Below are 17,787 nucleotides of genomic sequence, written 5' to 3'. Positions count from 1 at the left end.
CCGTCACTATCACACACTCACCTCACCCGCTCCCTAACCCTAACTCACTTAAATCCGCCCTAACCCTCATGTCCACTCAATCGCACACACACCTAACCAGAGCCCTAACCCTAACTCACCTAAATCACCCTAACACTCTCATCCACACAATCGCACACTTACCTGAATCCGACCGGTAACTTTCCACCATAACACTGAAAATACCGAAGCAACAGAAACGGACAACCAAATTCTTTCCCTAGGAAAAAATTTGAGTTTCTGCTGCTTCGATATTTTACAGTTTCGCGAAAATAAGTTAGATCAATCAGCGTTCGCTTTTTTAAGCGTTCGAGGATATAATATAGACCCTCCTAAAAGGAGGGGGGGCAGGGGTCTGTGGTGGGGCAGGTCCAGAAACTCTCCAAACCTTTTCTTAGACTGTGGGAAGTCCTGGGATTTCCACTGGAAAGATTCCTTGAAGTAGTGAAGGGTTTACCCAAAGGAAAGGTCCTCTGAAGGGGAGGCAGAAGGGATGGATTCCTCTGCATCTGAATCCTTATAAGCAGTTAAGGGATGCTGTTTCCTCTTCAAAAACTGAATAGTCAGATTCCTCAGAATCCTGTTCTGTCAATTTCTGGAGAAGGGTGCCTTTTCCTTTTAGAAGTTGTGGCCTGACTACCCCGGATAAGGGCGAGGAGATACTCTGCCATTTTCAGCATTTGTGCTTGGGGTGATGGAGCAGTATAAAGATGGTGGCTAGAAGCAGATTTCCTTGGACTGGCCTGGCTTCTAGGCCTGAGAGAATCCGTTGGTCTGACAGAAACAGTAGTCGGAAGAGAAGACGTCTGTTTCTGTCTAGATTCGGTAGTGTGAAAGGCCTCCTCGGAAGCCAGTGCCTGCGTCGCGGCTCCGGACCAAACCGAGGCAGAGACAGCCAAAGTCTCGGAAGACGAAGATTTCTGCGGCATACCGGACTCCGAAAAGGTCTTCGTAGAGGCCTACGTAGATATCGAATCGGGCATCAGGTGCTGCGAAAGCACTTCACTGAATTCTGGAGAACTGACTACCTGCTTAGCGGTAGCGTCGTCGGAAGGCTTAGCCTTGTGTGGTCTGTTTCCATCTTTACCTCTACGTTTTTTCGGAATGTCCACAGATTGATGGATGCCATATCGGAATGCGAAGACGGAACATGAAAACAGTCTACAAAAAGAGCTCTACGGCGAATGGCTCTCACATTAAAGAGGGCACAGAACCGGCAACGGGGGACGTCGTGGTCTGGGCCTAAACAAGTGATGCAGTAGGAATGGAAGTCTCTGTGTTGGATCTGCTTTCCACAAGTGAGACAATTCTTAACTTTTTTGGACATCTGTTAATGCAAGAAAAAAGGATCCCAAATGGGGTACTTCTGTCTAGATGTTTTCTGCTGAAAATTCAACTTCTGGTAGCGACCAACCGGCACTTATGCGAACTGCTTCTGCTACAGGCTCCACGGCAAGAAAGACTAATGTAATGATGCCAGCTGCCTTGCTTTATAGCACGGACCTGATGTCAGACTACAGGCGACTGCAGCCGATGCAAAAAAACATGGACTCTGGTATTCGGGCCAGCTGAGGGCTACCACAGCAGGGATAATCCACAGGTGAGGACTGCAACAGCGAAACATGAAGAACATCATTCCTCTCCATGGGAAGGAAAAACATCCGTTTCCTAGGCCTTTCTGCAAAATGTCCTTCAGCATAACTTCCTTTGCTTTCTGTTGTGAATGGAGGCAAATGTATCTGGAAGTCCCCAGTACAACATCTATTCATGGGGTCTGTCCTGAATCTACTCGGGTAGATGCCACAGTGATCTGCTCTTATGGGATACAAGTAGCCTGAAGGAATAGATTGTGCTGATCTGCAACTTCCCAGGCTACTGTGGCTACTCTGCACAGTGGGTAAGAGCTGGTTCTCCCTTGGTTGTTTCTACACCAAATCAAAGTGGTATTTTTCGCAATAACTAGAAAGGATCATAGACTCCATAAATAAATCTAGGTCTTAAAAGTATTTAAGGTAATCATTTCCTTGAGTTATGTGATTTTTTTCTTAAGCTGAAAGGCCCAAACCCCTTGTATTTAATTTCCTTGGATACTGCACTCCATGCACACTCTTAAGTACGTGTTGTTGGAGATGGAAAAGGGAATGGGGAGTGGAAGTTCTTTTAGCTATATATACAGACAGAACCAAGTGCACATTCTGAAAACATCAACCACTATGGTTTCTGACCAAGAGAGATGTGGATTAAAGACGGTGCTCAAGTTTGCTCTTAGAAGCTTCATTTTATTCTCCAGTGCTTCAAAGCTAGATTTTTTTAACACATGGATAGCTAATCAAAAGACCTGAAATCTCAGATTTAAATGCTGCTCCAGCTATATTCTTCTTTAAAGTATCAAAGTGCTGATATTTTTTCTACAACAGTTAGAGTGCTTACATAACTCAATTTCTTTCCCGGTCAGAAAAAATGTAAATTTGGTTGGATTAATAAGATGGATTTCTGAAATGGCTGACCGATAACATGGCTTAACAAGAAAATCTAGTACTGCAGACACTAACTTTAGATATTAAGGGGGGAAAAATCTATTCATGACCATAATTTACATTTTGCAGAAACTCACTTTGCTGGTTTGGACAAAAAATGTCTATTAAGTTTAAGGTAAGTCCCCAAACACATTTCTTACATTAGTGTTAAAGAAATAGTCACTAGACTTCCTATTCAGATAGTCATTTCACACGAAGTTCCAATACATTGCAATAATCAACAGAATTATTTACCAAAAAAGCAACTGTTCATGATGATGAATATGAGCATAAGACTAGAACAAGATTCAAAAGTTGAGGGTGTGTAAGTGTAAAACAAAAGTATCTACATTGTGCATCTGACTCAAAGAATAGTTGCGCAAAATCTTACCGCAATCATAGATGTCATTCTCTTTACTGCTGCAGTATTCTTAACTTGAGGGATCTCCCATCTGAAGGTGACCAGACGTTGGCCAGTATACAAGTTTTATACTACTGTGGGGTACACAGGACATCGAACATAGGCCATAAAAGCAATGTACGCATGTAGCATCCTGGGAACTAAATGCCACAGGAGGAATGCCAGACCAAGGATGTAGTGGGTCAGTACATACAAGCAGAAAGTACAGTTGTGTGCACTTACCATAAAGGTAGATGTTAAAGTGTAGTCACTGTTGCAGTCATTACATTTGGGCTATCAGCCTGCAGCCAGCCTGAATATCAAAGTCTTGGATTCCTGTGTCGGATGCTGTCTCTTCTTCCATGACGTCAGGGGTATATACACATGCAGCCAACGCCACTGCATCAGTTTTTCTTGCTCCAGATGTCAGGTGCCCCCACAATGGGAAGCAATTATATGATATGCTACACCTCCATCAAAAGGCAAATACACCAGAATGCTTAAAACAAGAAGCAAAGGTAGAGCCAAGAGAAGTCAGGGGGTGGAGGAAGGGTAACCAGGACTGCAACAGTGAATATACTCCAACATCTACATTTATGGTAAGTGTACACAACTGTACTATGTTCTTCGTGTTTCACTGTTGCAGTCATTATATTTGGGTTGATTCCCAAAGCTAAGGAAGGGAGGAGGAAGTTAAAGAGCATTAAGACCAGCTATTAAGCCCTGCAAGACTGCAGTGGCAAAACCAGCTCTGGGGTTAGAAAAAAATGGGCATGTGGTTAATGCTTGGTGAAGGTATGTACCGAGCTCTACGTAGCAGCTTCTAGGATGTCCCTGGTAGGGACTCCTCTGAGAAAAGCTGTAGAGGTAGATGCAGCACTGGTGGAATGTGGTCTTATCCCCTGTGGGGTAGGTTTTCCATGGTACTTATAGCAAAAATGAATGGAATGGGCTATCCATTTAGAAATGGTTTGCTTTGAAATGGCCTTCCCCTCTGCCCCTGCAGCAAAGCCAACTAGCAGCTGTTCAAATTTTCTGAGAGGCTTAGTCCTGTCCAAATAACATCCAAGTTGTCTGTGCATATCCACGGAGTGCAATATTCATTCCTTTGTTTTGTGGATAAGTGAAAAAAGTAGGCAAATGAATGGACTGATTTAGGGCCACACTAGACACCACCTTGGGCATAAAGGAAGGATTGGTCCTGAGGGAAACCCTGTCTGCATGGAATATAATGAAGGGCTCCACTGCCATGAGGGCCTGTAATTCAGACACTCTTCTTGTTGAAGTGATGGCTAGAAGGAAGGCTGTTTTCCAAGAAAGGAATTTCAACTCTGCAGTTGCAGCTGGTTCAAATGGAGGGAGAGTGAGCTTTCCCAGTACAAAGGTCCCAGGCTGGAGTAGGGGTTCGCCTGGGGGGGGGGGTCTTAAATTTTTAGTCCGTCTGAGGAATTGCTTTAGCAGGGGGTGAGAGAAGAGGGGAGGTTCACTATTATAATGTGCTGAAATGGCAGAGGATGAATTTTAATTGACGAGAAGGATAAGCCCTTCTGTTAAGTACTGAAGAATATGAGGCAAGCTGGGCGCCATAGTACCCATACCCTGGGTCTAGCTCCAGGAACAGTATCTTTTCCACTTTTCAGCATAGGATTTTCTAGTACTAGGTCTCCTTGCTTCCAGAATGACCTTGAGCACCTGCTTATTGAGGGATGCTATGAAGAGTTCAAGGAATTAGCCAGGCTGCAAAGTTCAGGGTTTGAAGCTGAGGGTGCAGAATCTGGCCCGTCTGCTGGTACAGCAGGGAAGGTGTCCAAGGTAGGTGCCATGGATCCAGCAGCATAATGCTGCGCAAGAGGGGGTACCAGTGCTGGCAAGGCCAGTCTGGTGCAATAAGAATTATCCTTGGTTTGTCCTATTTGATCTTTAGCAGAACCTTCGAGAGGAGAGGTAGAGGGGGAAAGGCATAAACCGAGAGGCTTTCCCTAGTAAAGGACAGGGCATCCACTCTTTAAGCTCGACTGTGGGGAGTCCTTGTGCAGAATTTGTCCAATTGGTAGTTCTGGGGGGAGGCAAACAGTTCCATCTCTAGAGTCCCTCATTTGTTCCTCAAGAGGTTGAATATTTTTGGTTCCAGTTTCCATTCATGTAGGTCCATGAAATTTCTGCTTAGGTCGTCTGCCAGTGAATTCAACTTGCCTGGCAGGAATTGAGCTTGTAGGTGCACTTGGTAGCTCAAGGCTGTGTTCCACGGAGCCATGGCTAGTCTGCAGAGAGGGTACGAGTGGGTTCCCCCCCTGCTTGTTTATGTACCACATAACTGTGGTGTTGTCTGTCTTTAGCAATAATTGTCCTGGAAGGATGTGGTCCTTGAAAGCAGTCAGGGAATTCTGTACAGCTAACATTTCTTTTTGGTTGATATGCAGGTGCACTGACTCTTGTTCCATTTGCCCTGAATGCTCTTCCCTGCCAAGTGAGCCCCCCCATGCACAGTCTGATGCGTCTGTAGTCAGGGTTTGGGCGGCAGGGGGTAGATTAAAAGGAAGCCCCTTGAGGTGGCAGGCCTCTGCCCTCCAAAGGAACTCTGTCTTTATACAAGGAATGATAGGAATCACTGATTCCAGGTCCTGAGAAAGTTGACACCATAGGCTTTTTAGATACCATTGTAGTTTCCTCATATGCAGTCTTGCATATGGAATTAGTAGAATGCAAGAGGCCATGAACCCCAGAGCTTGCAAAACTTTCCTTGCAGATAGCTGGGTCTTTGTGGCCAGACGTAGGCTGTCAAACTTGTTTCTCTGGCGTGAGGTAAACCATCTAGGAAGTTGTGTTCAAGCTTGCTCCTAGGAATACAATCTGTTGGCAGGGTACCAGATGAGATTTCTTTTCATTTATGGTGTACCACAGTGAGGTTAGAAGTTTCTTTACAAATGCCAGATGTTTTAATAGCAAGTCCTGGCTTTATGCCGGACTTAGACCATCGTCCAGGTATGGGTATATTTCAATATTTCTCTGTCTGCAAAATGCAATGGCTGGAGCTAGACACTTTGTGAATACCCTGGGAGCAGTAGATAAGCCAATGGGAAGTGCATGGAGCCTGCTCTGAACCGTAAGTATTTCCTGCAAGATTCCCTTACTGGAATGTGCAGGTAAGCTTCCTTTAAGTCTAAGGTTGCCAACCAGGCATCTTTGCCTAGCATAGGAAGCAGCTGTTGAAGTGTTAGCATTTTGAATTTTAGGATTACCAGAAGATGTTTAGAATAGAGAGGTCCAGGATAGGACGCCAGGAGCGGTCTTTGCTGGGTACCAAGGAGTAAAAACCTTGTCCCCCTACTGCTGGGACAGGTTGAATAGCCCTGATACTTAGAGAAAAAACCTGCCGTTGAGCCTCTGCCCACTGATTTAGGGCTAAGTTTGGCCAACCATTTGGGGTTGGTAAGGTGTGGAAGTGGAATCTGTATCCTTGGAAGACTATATTTAAAACCCATTTGTCCTGGGTAATGAGTTCCCAGTTTTTTTGCATGGAGGGCGAGCTTTCCTCCTAAGGGAGCAGGCAGTTGAGCAGGGCTTGGAAGGGTTAAGGTTAAGTCATTGTGACATTTTTCCATAGGGAGGTGTCTTACTACTTCCAGCTTTGGAAGTTGGAGCCCATCAATGCTTAGGCCTGTGTGTAGCCCGAGACTGTAATCTAGGTGGTCTGCTGTTCCTGGGTTGAGGAGACAGGAAAGGACAAATTCTTAGAAGGCTAATGCCTACTAAATCTGGGAGGCTGTACTTGCAGGAAATCTTTAACAGTTTGCATAGATTTAGCTTTTTCCTCATCTTTTTAAGGACTTATTCTGCTTTGTTGCCAAACAGGCGGTCTTGGTTTAAGGGAGCATCCAGTAATTTAGCTTTAACATGATCTAGCAAGTTTTGCTCCTCAAGTCAAGCATGCATTCTAAGTACAGACCCAGTGACAGCAGCCCTGCAAGATGCTTCTAAAGAGTCAAAACCACATTGCAAAGTATGTTCACCAACTTGTTCAGCAGAATGCATCAACTCCTGCAATTCTTTGTGTTCAGCAGAGTCAGTTCAGGTATCAACATCATTTTCTGTTTAAGTAATCCCATAACATGCTGCTGGTACTTCAACATATGAAACTGGCAATTTAAAGCCCTAATGGCTAAAGTGGCAGAAGTGTATACCTTCTTACCCAATCTGTCCAGAGCTCTAGCATCTCTATCAGAAGGGGTAGGATTTTTGGCAGTAGTAGCCTTAATGCCCTTTGGTTTTTGGGAAATGGTCTCTGGATCCACAGTAGGATTCTTGAAGAGGAATGTACGAGAGTCAGGTATTCTGTAATACCTGTCAGGTTTTCTGGGAGCTGGAGGTAAAGTGTCTGGGGACAGGCTCGATTCCAAGAAGGCATCATTACAATGTCCAGAACAGGAGGGATAGCTAAAGGCCTGTGTTGAGTAAGAAATCCCCAAGCCACTTTTTGGAGTAAGAGTAATCTTGACTTTCTCCAGAGGAAATGCTCCCTAAGAGAGAGTGTGCAAGGTTTCATCAAAAGAAAAATCTTCTGGAGGGGAAGCAGATGGAATGGAATTCTCTGCATCAGAATCTCCATAGGTAGATAAGGGCAGATCCTGGTAATCAGAAGACACAATCAGAATCCTGATCAGAAAAATCGGAAGGAAAATCAGTTCTAGGTCTCAGAGGGGGAAGGTTGGCTTCCCCTAATTAAAGTAATATGGTCTTCAGCTATTCTAAGCATTTGTTTTTTTAGGCATATGGGCCTGACCATGCGGGTTGGACGTTGGTTTTCTAGGCGTGGGTCGAGTTTAGGCCTGGATGAAGAAGATGGCATCTGTTTAATATGCAAATATGTAGGCCTGAATACACCCTTAGAAGCCAGTGCCTGCACAGCAGCTCCGGACCCATCCAAGGTAGAGACATCCGCAGGTTCCATAGTCGAAGAAGCATCTCATGGCATATATCAGACTCAGAATGGGTCGCAGTAGAGGCCAGCGAATCTGAAGCAGTGGGTATCAGGGGCAGCAAAAGCACCTGAGTACCGGCGACTAGCTTAATGGAAGCATCGTCGGCAGTTTTGGACCTATGCGGTCCGTCTCTGTCTTACTTTTTTGTAATGTCTGTAGTCAGATGGCTTACCGAAGCCATTTCTGGATAATTATACAGAGTACCAAAATAATTTGCCGCAAAAACAATGACGAATAGTTCGGGGGTTGAATAAAGCACAAAACCGACAGCGAGGGACGTCGTGGTCTGGGCCTAAGCAAGGAATGCAGTACAAATGAAAATCTTTATGAGGTATTTGCTTTCCACAAGTAAGACAATTGTTAACTTTTACTGACATCGGTTAAGAGCAAGAAAAAGGATCCCCAACGGGGTACTTAGCTTTTTTGAAGACTTCGGATCTGAAACTCAAAAACGAAAAATTCAGAAGTCGGACGACCAGCACTTCCGAACTGCTTCTGCTTTGGGCACCACACTGTAAGAAAGACTGATGTAATGGCTTCGGCTACATGTTTTATACCCCTGACGTTATGGAAGAAGACAGCATCCAACGCAGGAATCCAAGACCTTGGATATTCAGGCCGGCTGAGGGCTACCTGCAGGCAGATAACCCATATGCAATGACTGCAACAGTGAAACACGAAGAAAATCAATAGTCCAAAGGGGAAGGAGGGAGGGACAGAATACTGCAACAGTGAAGAGAAGGACATCTATAGCTATGGTAAGATTTTACACAACTATATGTCCTTCTATTCACTTGCTGCAGTATTCTTAACCCGAGGAAAAGTGCCAAAGTTCAAGGAAGGAGCAGAGAAATGTTAAAGCCATGTAAAATGGCTTTGGCAAAGCTAGCTCTGGAAATGCCACCCAGTTTGTAGTGCTTGGTAAAAGTATGGATAGAAGACCAGCTGGCTGCTTCAAGGATGGCATTATCTAGGCCCTTGAAGAATACCTTAGAGGAAGCCACAGCCCTGGTAGACTGGGCTTTCATGGGTGAAAGTAGATTCTTTCCACAGGATGTGTAACAAAGCCAAATAGTCTTTGAAATTCAAGAAGAAATGGTCTGCTTGGAAATGGGTAAACCCAGAGCCCTGGGATGAAAGTTCACAAATAGTTGATCAGATTTCCTGACAGCTTTAGTCTTGTCCGGATAAAACCTTAGTTGTCCGTGTTCATCTAAGGAGGGTATTACCGTCTCACTGTGGTTTTGTGGAGAAGGGAAGAATGTAGGTAATTGGATGGACTAGTTATGGGATAGATCATTAACCACTTTTGGCATAAGGGAAGTATTTGTTCTCAAGGATGTTCTCAAGGATACTCTATCCTTATGAAATACCAAGAAGGGGGGCACCACCATAAGGGCTTGGAGTGTCAACATCCTTCTGGCTGAGGTCAAGGCCACTGGTAAAACAGTTTTCTAAGAGCAATGTTTGAGGGAGGCTGACTATGCATGCTCAAAACTGAGCTGGGACAGTTTTTCTTCGACAAAATTAAAGGTCCCGAGGAGGAGGAATAGGTTTCCGGGGAGGCCTAATGTGAAGGGCGTCTTTAAGGAACTGTTTCACCTCAATCTGGATGCTAGATGAGGAGAAAGAGGCAGACATGCAGAAACAGCCAACGTGTGCTTTTACAGGGGAGTAAGCCAAGCCAGCAGACTGCAATTTACACAAGTAAGACTGAACCCACTGGGATTCCCATTGCCAGTGGGTCTTGGTTCTTAGACACCATAGTGAAATTCTCTTCCACTTGAAACCGCAAGATTTTCTTATATTTGGTTTTCTGGCCTCTTGCAAAACCCTGAGCACATCCTCTGAGAATAGGTGTATGAAGGGGATTAGAATCCTATCACCCAGTGTCAGCTGTAAGATTTATATAATCTTTTGACAGGTGTAGGTCAACTCTATGGGGGTAACTTGTGGTGCTGGCCCTTGACTAAATGTAGTAGGTTAGCCAATGTTTTGGCTAAAAAGGAGTCACCACCAAGATTTCTGGTTGGTTTGTTGAATCTTCAACAGGACCTTTGGTATCAGAGGAAGGGGGGGGGAATGCATACAGAAACATCCCGTTCCAAGAGAAGAGGAGGGCATCTACTTTCCAAACCAGAGGACTTGGGGACTTCGGCACAAAGTTTTGGAAGCAGTCTGTTCGGGTAGAGGCAAATAAATCAATACGAGGAATACCCCACTGGTGGACTATATCCAAGAACATGTCCCTGTGCTTTCCCAGACCCCGTGATGCTTTCCAAGACTCCCTTCTTTTGTCAGGAAAGGGCTGCCTTTGTTGCGAGGATAGGGGAGCGAACTCCTAGACTTCTATTGTCTCTTGCCTCCTCTAGAAGACTTACTGGTGGGGTAACTAAGAGTGGCTATCGACGAAAACAGGCTTTGAAAGGAAATTCCTGAGACCTGGGCACAGGGGAAGCCAGGACAAGTTTCAACTCCTTGAGTTCCTCATTTTTTTTTTTTTTTTTTGTAGAGACAAATAAGGAGGCTGTGGCTGCCTTACCAAATAAGGCTAATTATCTAGCTGTGCATCCCTAAGCACAGATCTGAAGTCATCCTGGAGGGCCTGCACACTGTTAGCACCCCTCCAGCCAGGAAAATCTAAGAACTAAACCAGTAGCAGCTGTCCTGGCACAAGTCTCCACAGCATCATAGCTGCATTTAATGGAATGTTTGGCTATCTGGGAAGAAGCTCCACGATAGACAGAGCCAAGGCTTTTCCATTAGAGTCTGAAAGATCTGCAATGACAGTGAATGCCTAAGACAAAAGCTCTAAGGAGTACTTTGTCATATGTGTCTGCTAATTAATGGCCCTGAAAGGCAAGGTGGCTGACGTACAGGTCTTTTTACCCAGTCTCTCTAGGGTTCTATTCTTTGTCTAATGAAAGAAGATTAGAGGAAGGAAGCATCCTAGAAGGTTTGTCTGCAGCTAGAGAAATAACTGCTGGGTCTGCAGCAGAGCACTTGAAGAGGAATTTATAATCCTCAGGGACTTTGTAGAAGTGGTTTGGCTTCTTGGGGACTGGGGCCTGGGAGTCTGAAGTTTGTAAAGCACTGTAAAAAGCATCCAGAAATGCAGGCTACACATAAGGAACTGCACTGGGGTAAGGGACATCACCTAGTAGTAGTTTATATAATCTTTTCTGGACTTCAGAAATTTGGGAAGTATCCCATTTGAAATGTTCTCCCATTTTCAACAAAGTTTCACCAAAAGATATCTCCTCCACTGGGGAGTGAGCACCTACCGACTCCTATTCAGGGGAAACACTCTGGGGAGGGGGAGATTTACATGGAATAATCCAGAGATTCCTCTTCCTCAGAGAAAAAAAAAAAAAAAAAAAATCAGATGAGTCATTGCCCCCAATTCTTTTCTGAGAAGGTTGGGAAGTAGTTGTAGGAGCAGGTTGAGAGAAATGCAGTTTGAGTGCAAAGAAGGCCTGAAATAAACTCTGAGAAAAGGGCTGCCAATCTGAAGGGGCATCTCTTAGCAGACAAAACTAGCCTGTGCAATGTCAAGAGGACCAGATGAAGGCCTACATTCAAATGTATCAGACTAACTTTTCTTGTTTGGGTGTGAGGTATCCCCCCCCCCCCAAAGGACCCTCGTAGTTTCGAGGATAGGTTCCTTCATGATATCCTGGTCAGATGTCTGTTCTACCTCCACAGACATGCTCGGAGCTGAAGTCAAGGCACCTTCAAAACTGAGCTTGGCTTGTGAATCCACACCTGAAGTCAGACGAACCTCCAGGTTGACATGCACCTTGAGAGAAAAGTCAGATGTCAGAGGTGCAGCAGGAGACACAGGCTAAGGTTTCTTAGCCTTCTTCACAGGCTCTGCGTCAGACCCCGAGGTACCCTCCATATGCTTAGCTTGTAGCTTAAACTGTTTGTTCTCTAAATATATAGCAACAGAGAAAAGCCTGTCTTTGGAACGAAGGACTGGCAAATGCTACAAGACTTGTGGTCGTGATTAGGGCCTAAACAAAAGAGACACTGAGAATGGCTGTCTTTATGTGGAATTTGCCCTTCTTGGATGACATAACCAAAACAGTAGCAAGAGACAAAATTCTCCAATGGGGCAATTATCTGGCAAACAGCTGAATTTGCCAGCTTTGAAATGATCAGTCAGAATGGTGTTCTGACTGTCAGAAAAAAAATTCTGAGGATATTACTTGCGTACGTCACTTTTATGCCCTACATCTGACAGCAGCCTATATGGGCGTCCCACGTACCCTACAGTAGTATAAGACTTTTGTATACTGGCCGACTTCAGGTTGCCTTCAGGCAGGAGATGCTTCAGGTTAAGAATACCGCAGCAAGTGAATAGAAGGGCATCAGCCTATCTGTACAAAAAATCATTTTAAGAACAAAAATAAACTTTAATAGTAGGAGCACATGAAGCAGCTACAGTCATTCACTTTTTAAACACATTATTACACTGACCTATTACATAGGTCTCTCAAAATAACAGCAAAGTTAGCTTCAGATTTACAGAAAAGATAAAAATACATGTCTCTTATGTGGGATTAGAATAGACAAGTTCCACAAGAAACAAAGAAAATGTAGTACACACATCTTTTCCAAATGTAATGAATGAATGAATAGTTGATGAAACAACTACAGAAAAGGCTGAAGTGTAGTCTATGTAACATTAGTGAAATAATAACTTCGTACCAGAGGACCCCCTACACACACACACACACACACACACACACACACACACACACACACACACACACACACACACACACACACACACACACACTACCCAGCCCATTTCTCTCCCACTTCACGTCTGGAAAGGAACATAAACATTTAAACCAAGACCTTAAAATTCACTAATATGGAACAAACCACTCCATGAAATACACAGATCTAAAAATATATGTCAGCAGCCAATGGAAAGCTTTCAGGCTTTCATTTGTTACTTTACCCACCAACATTAAGACAGCCCCAAATACACACCCAAGAGACAGCACACTTAACAGTGCCAGCCTTCCTTTCATAGGATTAACATCTCACCTGAACTATAATGTCATCACAGTAAAAGTAATGGCTTTCGGCTTTTCCCGGTTAGGGGTCGCCACAGCAGAACAGCGGTCCGCTTATGATTGGCAGTAGATTTTTACGGTGCTAAGGTGCCAGCCCAACCTTCAATGAAGGCACACCCATTCCCGCATGGACCTAGCTGCATGTCTTTAAACGTCACTCAACAGTGGGGAGGACATGCAGACTCCACTAAAGTTATATAGCAGGTAAATTATTTTCAAGAGATATAGGGAAGACCGAAGTTTTTCTTCAGATGGGATAGCAACAGCATGGGAAAAAGAAAAGTACAAAAAAAGAAACTGATATGGTTACGTTGTATGAATTATATAGAGGAGCTGACAAAGGTTAAACATACTGCAGAACAAGAGAAATTTCACAGAACAAGATGATGAGCAACTGCAGTGTGCCAAACAGAAAATATGGAAGTATTTGGATAATATGCATGACTTTAGAAAGATTGCTGTTAAACAACTTTACAACCTCAGAGCACAAAAACTTTAGCAGGACTTAGACAACAGAACCTATGACAAGAATAACTACAGATTCTATACAGGCATTACAGATACTTCAGAAATTTTATGAAAATTTGTATAATGCAAAGGAATGCAGAAAATAAGAAAGTGCACAACTGGAAATATTTATGGAAAACAATTATGCCAAGGTTAGAGGAAGATGAGGCTAAGCAACTGATAGCCAAGATATGAAGCAATTATACATTACCATTTTAATCTCAATCTGTAGGGATATTTCCAGGAACAGACGGGGAAGGAATGGCAAACTTTAGGACATGAAAGAAAAACAAAAGGAGACAAAGCATAATTGCATGTCATTGACAAGTAGCCTAAGAACATATAAGGAGTTAGCATGACCCCACATCTATGATCACAGAACAGCCAGAATAAAACCACTGTAAGCCAAATACACAAAGGTTCATTTAGTTAGGAAGTAGTATACAGCAAGACTTACCAATATCATTACTACAGCAGTCCAATCAGGGTAACTGTTTCAACAAAAATCCTGGCATAGGACATCAAACAGGCAAACAAACAAACATTGCTTCTATTCAAGCTTCTTCAAGTCGCTTTGAATTTAACCGCTAACGAGAAGTTTTTGTGAATCAACAAAATCAATATATTGTTTCTAGTTACAATGCACACCTGTCATTTCTTGGAGCTTTTCTCCACAGGCTGCTGCAGAAAATGGGCACTGTACCCAGCTGAACTTTCCTGGTAAACAAAAATAAATACTACACAACTTTTGATTTTGCATTGTAAATGAAATGCATGCAGGAAAAGTCACTTAAAACAGGACTTGTCTGCGAATTAAAAATTCGTAAAATGAAGACAGTTTGGGTCTGAGTTTTATGCTCTAAAGACAGTCAGATAAAAATGTTACCTTATAATCTTTCCAACTTAAAGGCTTCTCTTTCTTAGCACTTTTTAAAATTGAAGCAGTCACTTGAAAGGTAAGCATTCTAACATAATCCATAGTGGTGGCTGCTGAGCAAAGTACGAAGGGCTGTGTACTGGTCCAATGAGGAGTCTTTAAATCTCTGTTGTTTAGCGAGTGTACAGAATGACAAATAAAACCAGTCTGAAGCATTGTTTTTAGGAAGCTAAATTATTACTATTACTACAAAAGAAGTCTTCCAAATTTAACAGTCTAATGTATTTATGTTGAAAAATACCTTCCAAAGTAGTCGCATCAAAGTTTTAAAAATATGATTTTAAAGATTCTCCCAAATGATATGCTGGATATTTAGCTCTCACAACTGATCATTTAATGATGGAATGCTACAGAAATGTGAGGGCTTCCTTCAGCTCTAAAACAGAAAGACTGCAATTGGATCAGATTCTGGTTAATAAAGACGGTCTGGTTCTACTCATCAGTTATTTTACGCTCTGCATCATTGTCCAGCACATTAAGTGAAACTGTAACTTCAAACAGCTGAGACTATGTATTCATTTTTGCAAAGAGACTGAATCCAAGTTCACAACAGAGTATTAGTGATCTGGCCCTGAGATAGTACAGTTAAAACAAAATATTTTGATAGAAACTGCACACAGTACTAAAAAAGACTGCTGATCTAGTTATGACAAAAAATTGGATTATATAATCAAATAAATCTACTTAAAAAAAAAAAAGAATAAATGCAAAAATGCTTTTCCGAGGATCGTGTAATTATTCTCCAAGAAGAAAATTTAATTACTTTCTTATACTGGCTAGGCATCATTCCCCAAGAAGAAAATTTAAGAACAAACTTATACTGCTGTCTCACTACCGGACAAAGTTCAGAATCTACTTCATATAATTTCTTTAAAAAGAAGGCAGCTACATAACGTTTTTCTACTTCAGATTCTTGTTAGAGAGGCAATGACAAATCAAACAAGATAAAATGCTACTGAACCAGATTAAAGTGGGCAGTAATGCAGAATACTGGACCTTGCTAGTGATCTGTACAAATCTCAAAATAATAGAGAGGAACCAGAGCTACGTATCAAAATAACACAGGAAAAGTATTCTGACAAGCTGGTGTTTCAGTAGCCTAGAGAACTGGTAAGGGCAAGTATAAGCTGCCAAAAAATAATAAATCTTTTTAGGAGATTGGAGGAGAGGTAGCTTCTATGATAGACAAGTGCCAACACTCTAGACCATGTGTTACTAATATGATAAAACTTGACAATTTATTAGTACAACACTGGAGGAAGTGGGTTATTTTATTTTCCCAGTCAGAACTTTATAAATGTGGTCGAACAGTAACACTGATTTCCAGAAATGTCTGATCATATGAAAATGCCTGTATACCAGCCTTTCCAAGTCATCCCCTGAAGTGGCACCTCCATATACCGTTGTCCACTGACTCCGCTTTAATTCCCCACACCTAATGAAATTTGCAATTTGCCTGCATTTTTGTTATTAATTCTGTAAAATTAAAAAAATGCTAGAATGCATCTTCCTTAAAAATGAAGACATCTAATCTATTCTAACTAACTGGCCATAAATGTCTCAAAGCACTAATCAAATTAGAGGTATGTGCTTTACTAACTACAATTGTAGTTCTATGCATGTTTGTTATATTAATTTTTTATAGCTTATTAATCACATTACCTTGTGACAATAAAAGAAAAAACTGCAGAGAAAAAGAGAGAGAAGGAAATGATGCGGCAGTTACCGAGCAACATAGTTTTCTCACATTACCACTCTACTGCTAATCTGGACCATCTATTGCCAAAGGTCCAGTGGTGTCTCATTATAGCCTTAACTTACACATTCTGTTTTTACTAAATGTACAATACAGAAGAGAATCCAGTGACGGTGTTTCCTACAACTGGTTCAGTACAGATGATAAAAACAAGAAGAATTAGTGTGTAAAAAGGTGACTCAGCTTATCCCAAATGCTGACATTTTCATTATGTACATTTTCAAATCTGAAGCTGAAGCTGGGGGAAGCAGTATTAGGATAAACATGCAAATGGAAATTACTGGTTACCTTGCTATAAAAACAATACACGTGGAAGTAGACCGCTCAAAACCTCAATGACAAAGGATATGCACATTTGAAAATTACATCAAATCTAGCCAAAAAATATTCACATCTGTATGCATCTACTATTTCTTGCAACAAAAATAGTTGGAAGATACTAAAAAAGGTATATTCCATACATGCTGCAGAAAATGTCTGATATGCTGTTGTACATCCTGGCAATTTCAGTTCGGTGCTGATATAGGGCACAACATGAAATACTGCATTTCCTGCAAACATTACTTAATGTAATAAACAGAGGCACACTTACATCTCGATAAGGCCAGAGAATGATGATACCCACAAGCAACCTGTAGAACACATACCTGAGACAAACTTTTAATGCGCCTGTAGATTAAAAGAAAAAGAAAAAAATTAAACTGCATACAAATATAGTCAAAACTGCAACACCCTGCCAAAACACCGCAAACCTTACCATTAAATACATAAATCAAAATTATGCTAATTATTACTATTAGTAGTACACACACAAACACACACACACCCCCGTAAAGCCATTTTTGTTACTAAACATGATGCATTTTTTTTCCCCAGCCAGATGCATTAAGGTTTTTTCTCTTTCAGAACTAATAGCTCTGTGGAACATGAGGGATGAAATCTGAATGGGGAGATGGAGGTTTTACTTGGAAGAAACCCACCAATGAGTTTATAAATAGATCTAGATATAAAAATGGATATGAAACAGCTTGGATGCTGAAAAATAAACTACTTGGATTTAGAGTAAAGTTCAGCTTTGTTACTCATACCTTCACATGCAAGCCAAGGTAAAGGCACAAACTTTGGAAATATCAGCAAAGGAACACAGCCGGTCCCAAGTATAGCTAAAAAATGAAGTACGTAATGAAGTGTTCCTAATATCAGAGAAAAGACCACATCTATGAAGCACTCGCATTGTTAGAGAGGCTATGCTGTTAATAGTGACTTACAATGAGGGGTTTAATCAAAGATAAAAATCACATGTGAAAGTTTGGCATGACTGCTCCTAATGTAGTAATGACCTTTAAGTTAGCAGACACCATTACTGCATGTAGCAAGGCCAAACAGAGTGACTCTGCAATATGAAACTTGCTGTAAGTGCATTTTGTAAGGCAACAGTGGCTGCACCAACAGCAAAACGGATTTAAGTAAAACAAGCTTTTACTTCCAAAGAGAGGTATAGTGCCCAGCCAAGGGAACATTTCTCCTGGCTGTAATCCTGTGGGTCTCTTGCAAGCGCCTCACAAAAGCCTTTGATCTAAATTC

At 42.2% G+C, this 17,787-nt stretch overlaps 1 protein-coding gene across 4 annotated transcripts in view; it reads right to left on the bottom strand.

The window, feature by feature from the left end:
• Positions 1-17,787, bottom strand: part of HERC4 (HECT and RLD domain containing E3 ubiquitin protein ligase 4) — a 3,175,640-nt gene that overhangs the window by 2,926,900 nt on the left and 230,953 nt on the right. For all 4 annotated transcript variants that reach the window (XM_044056374.1, XM_044056377.1, XM_044056376.1 and 1 more), the window contains one exon: positions 16,796-16,872. In XM_044056374.1, the coding sequence (XP_043912309.1) occupies positions 16,796-16,872 (77 nt within the window). The remainder of the gene's footprint in view (positions 1-16,795; positions 16,873-17,787) is intronic.

The sequence above is a fragment of the Protopterus annectens genome, chromosome 14.part0 (genome assembly GCF_019279795.1).
Source record: "Protopterus annectens isolate FY-2018-M chromosome 14.part0, PAN1.0, whole genome shotgun sequence".
Lineage (NCBI taxonomy): Eukaryota > Metazoa > Chordata > Ceratodontiformes > Protopteridae > Protopterus > Protopterus annectens.
This window is presented reverse-complemented; position numbering and strand designations above follow the sequence as displayed.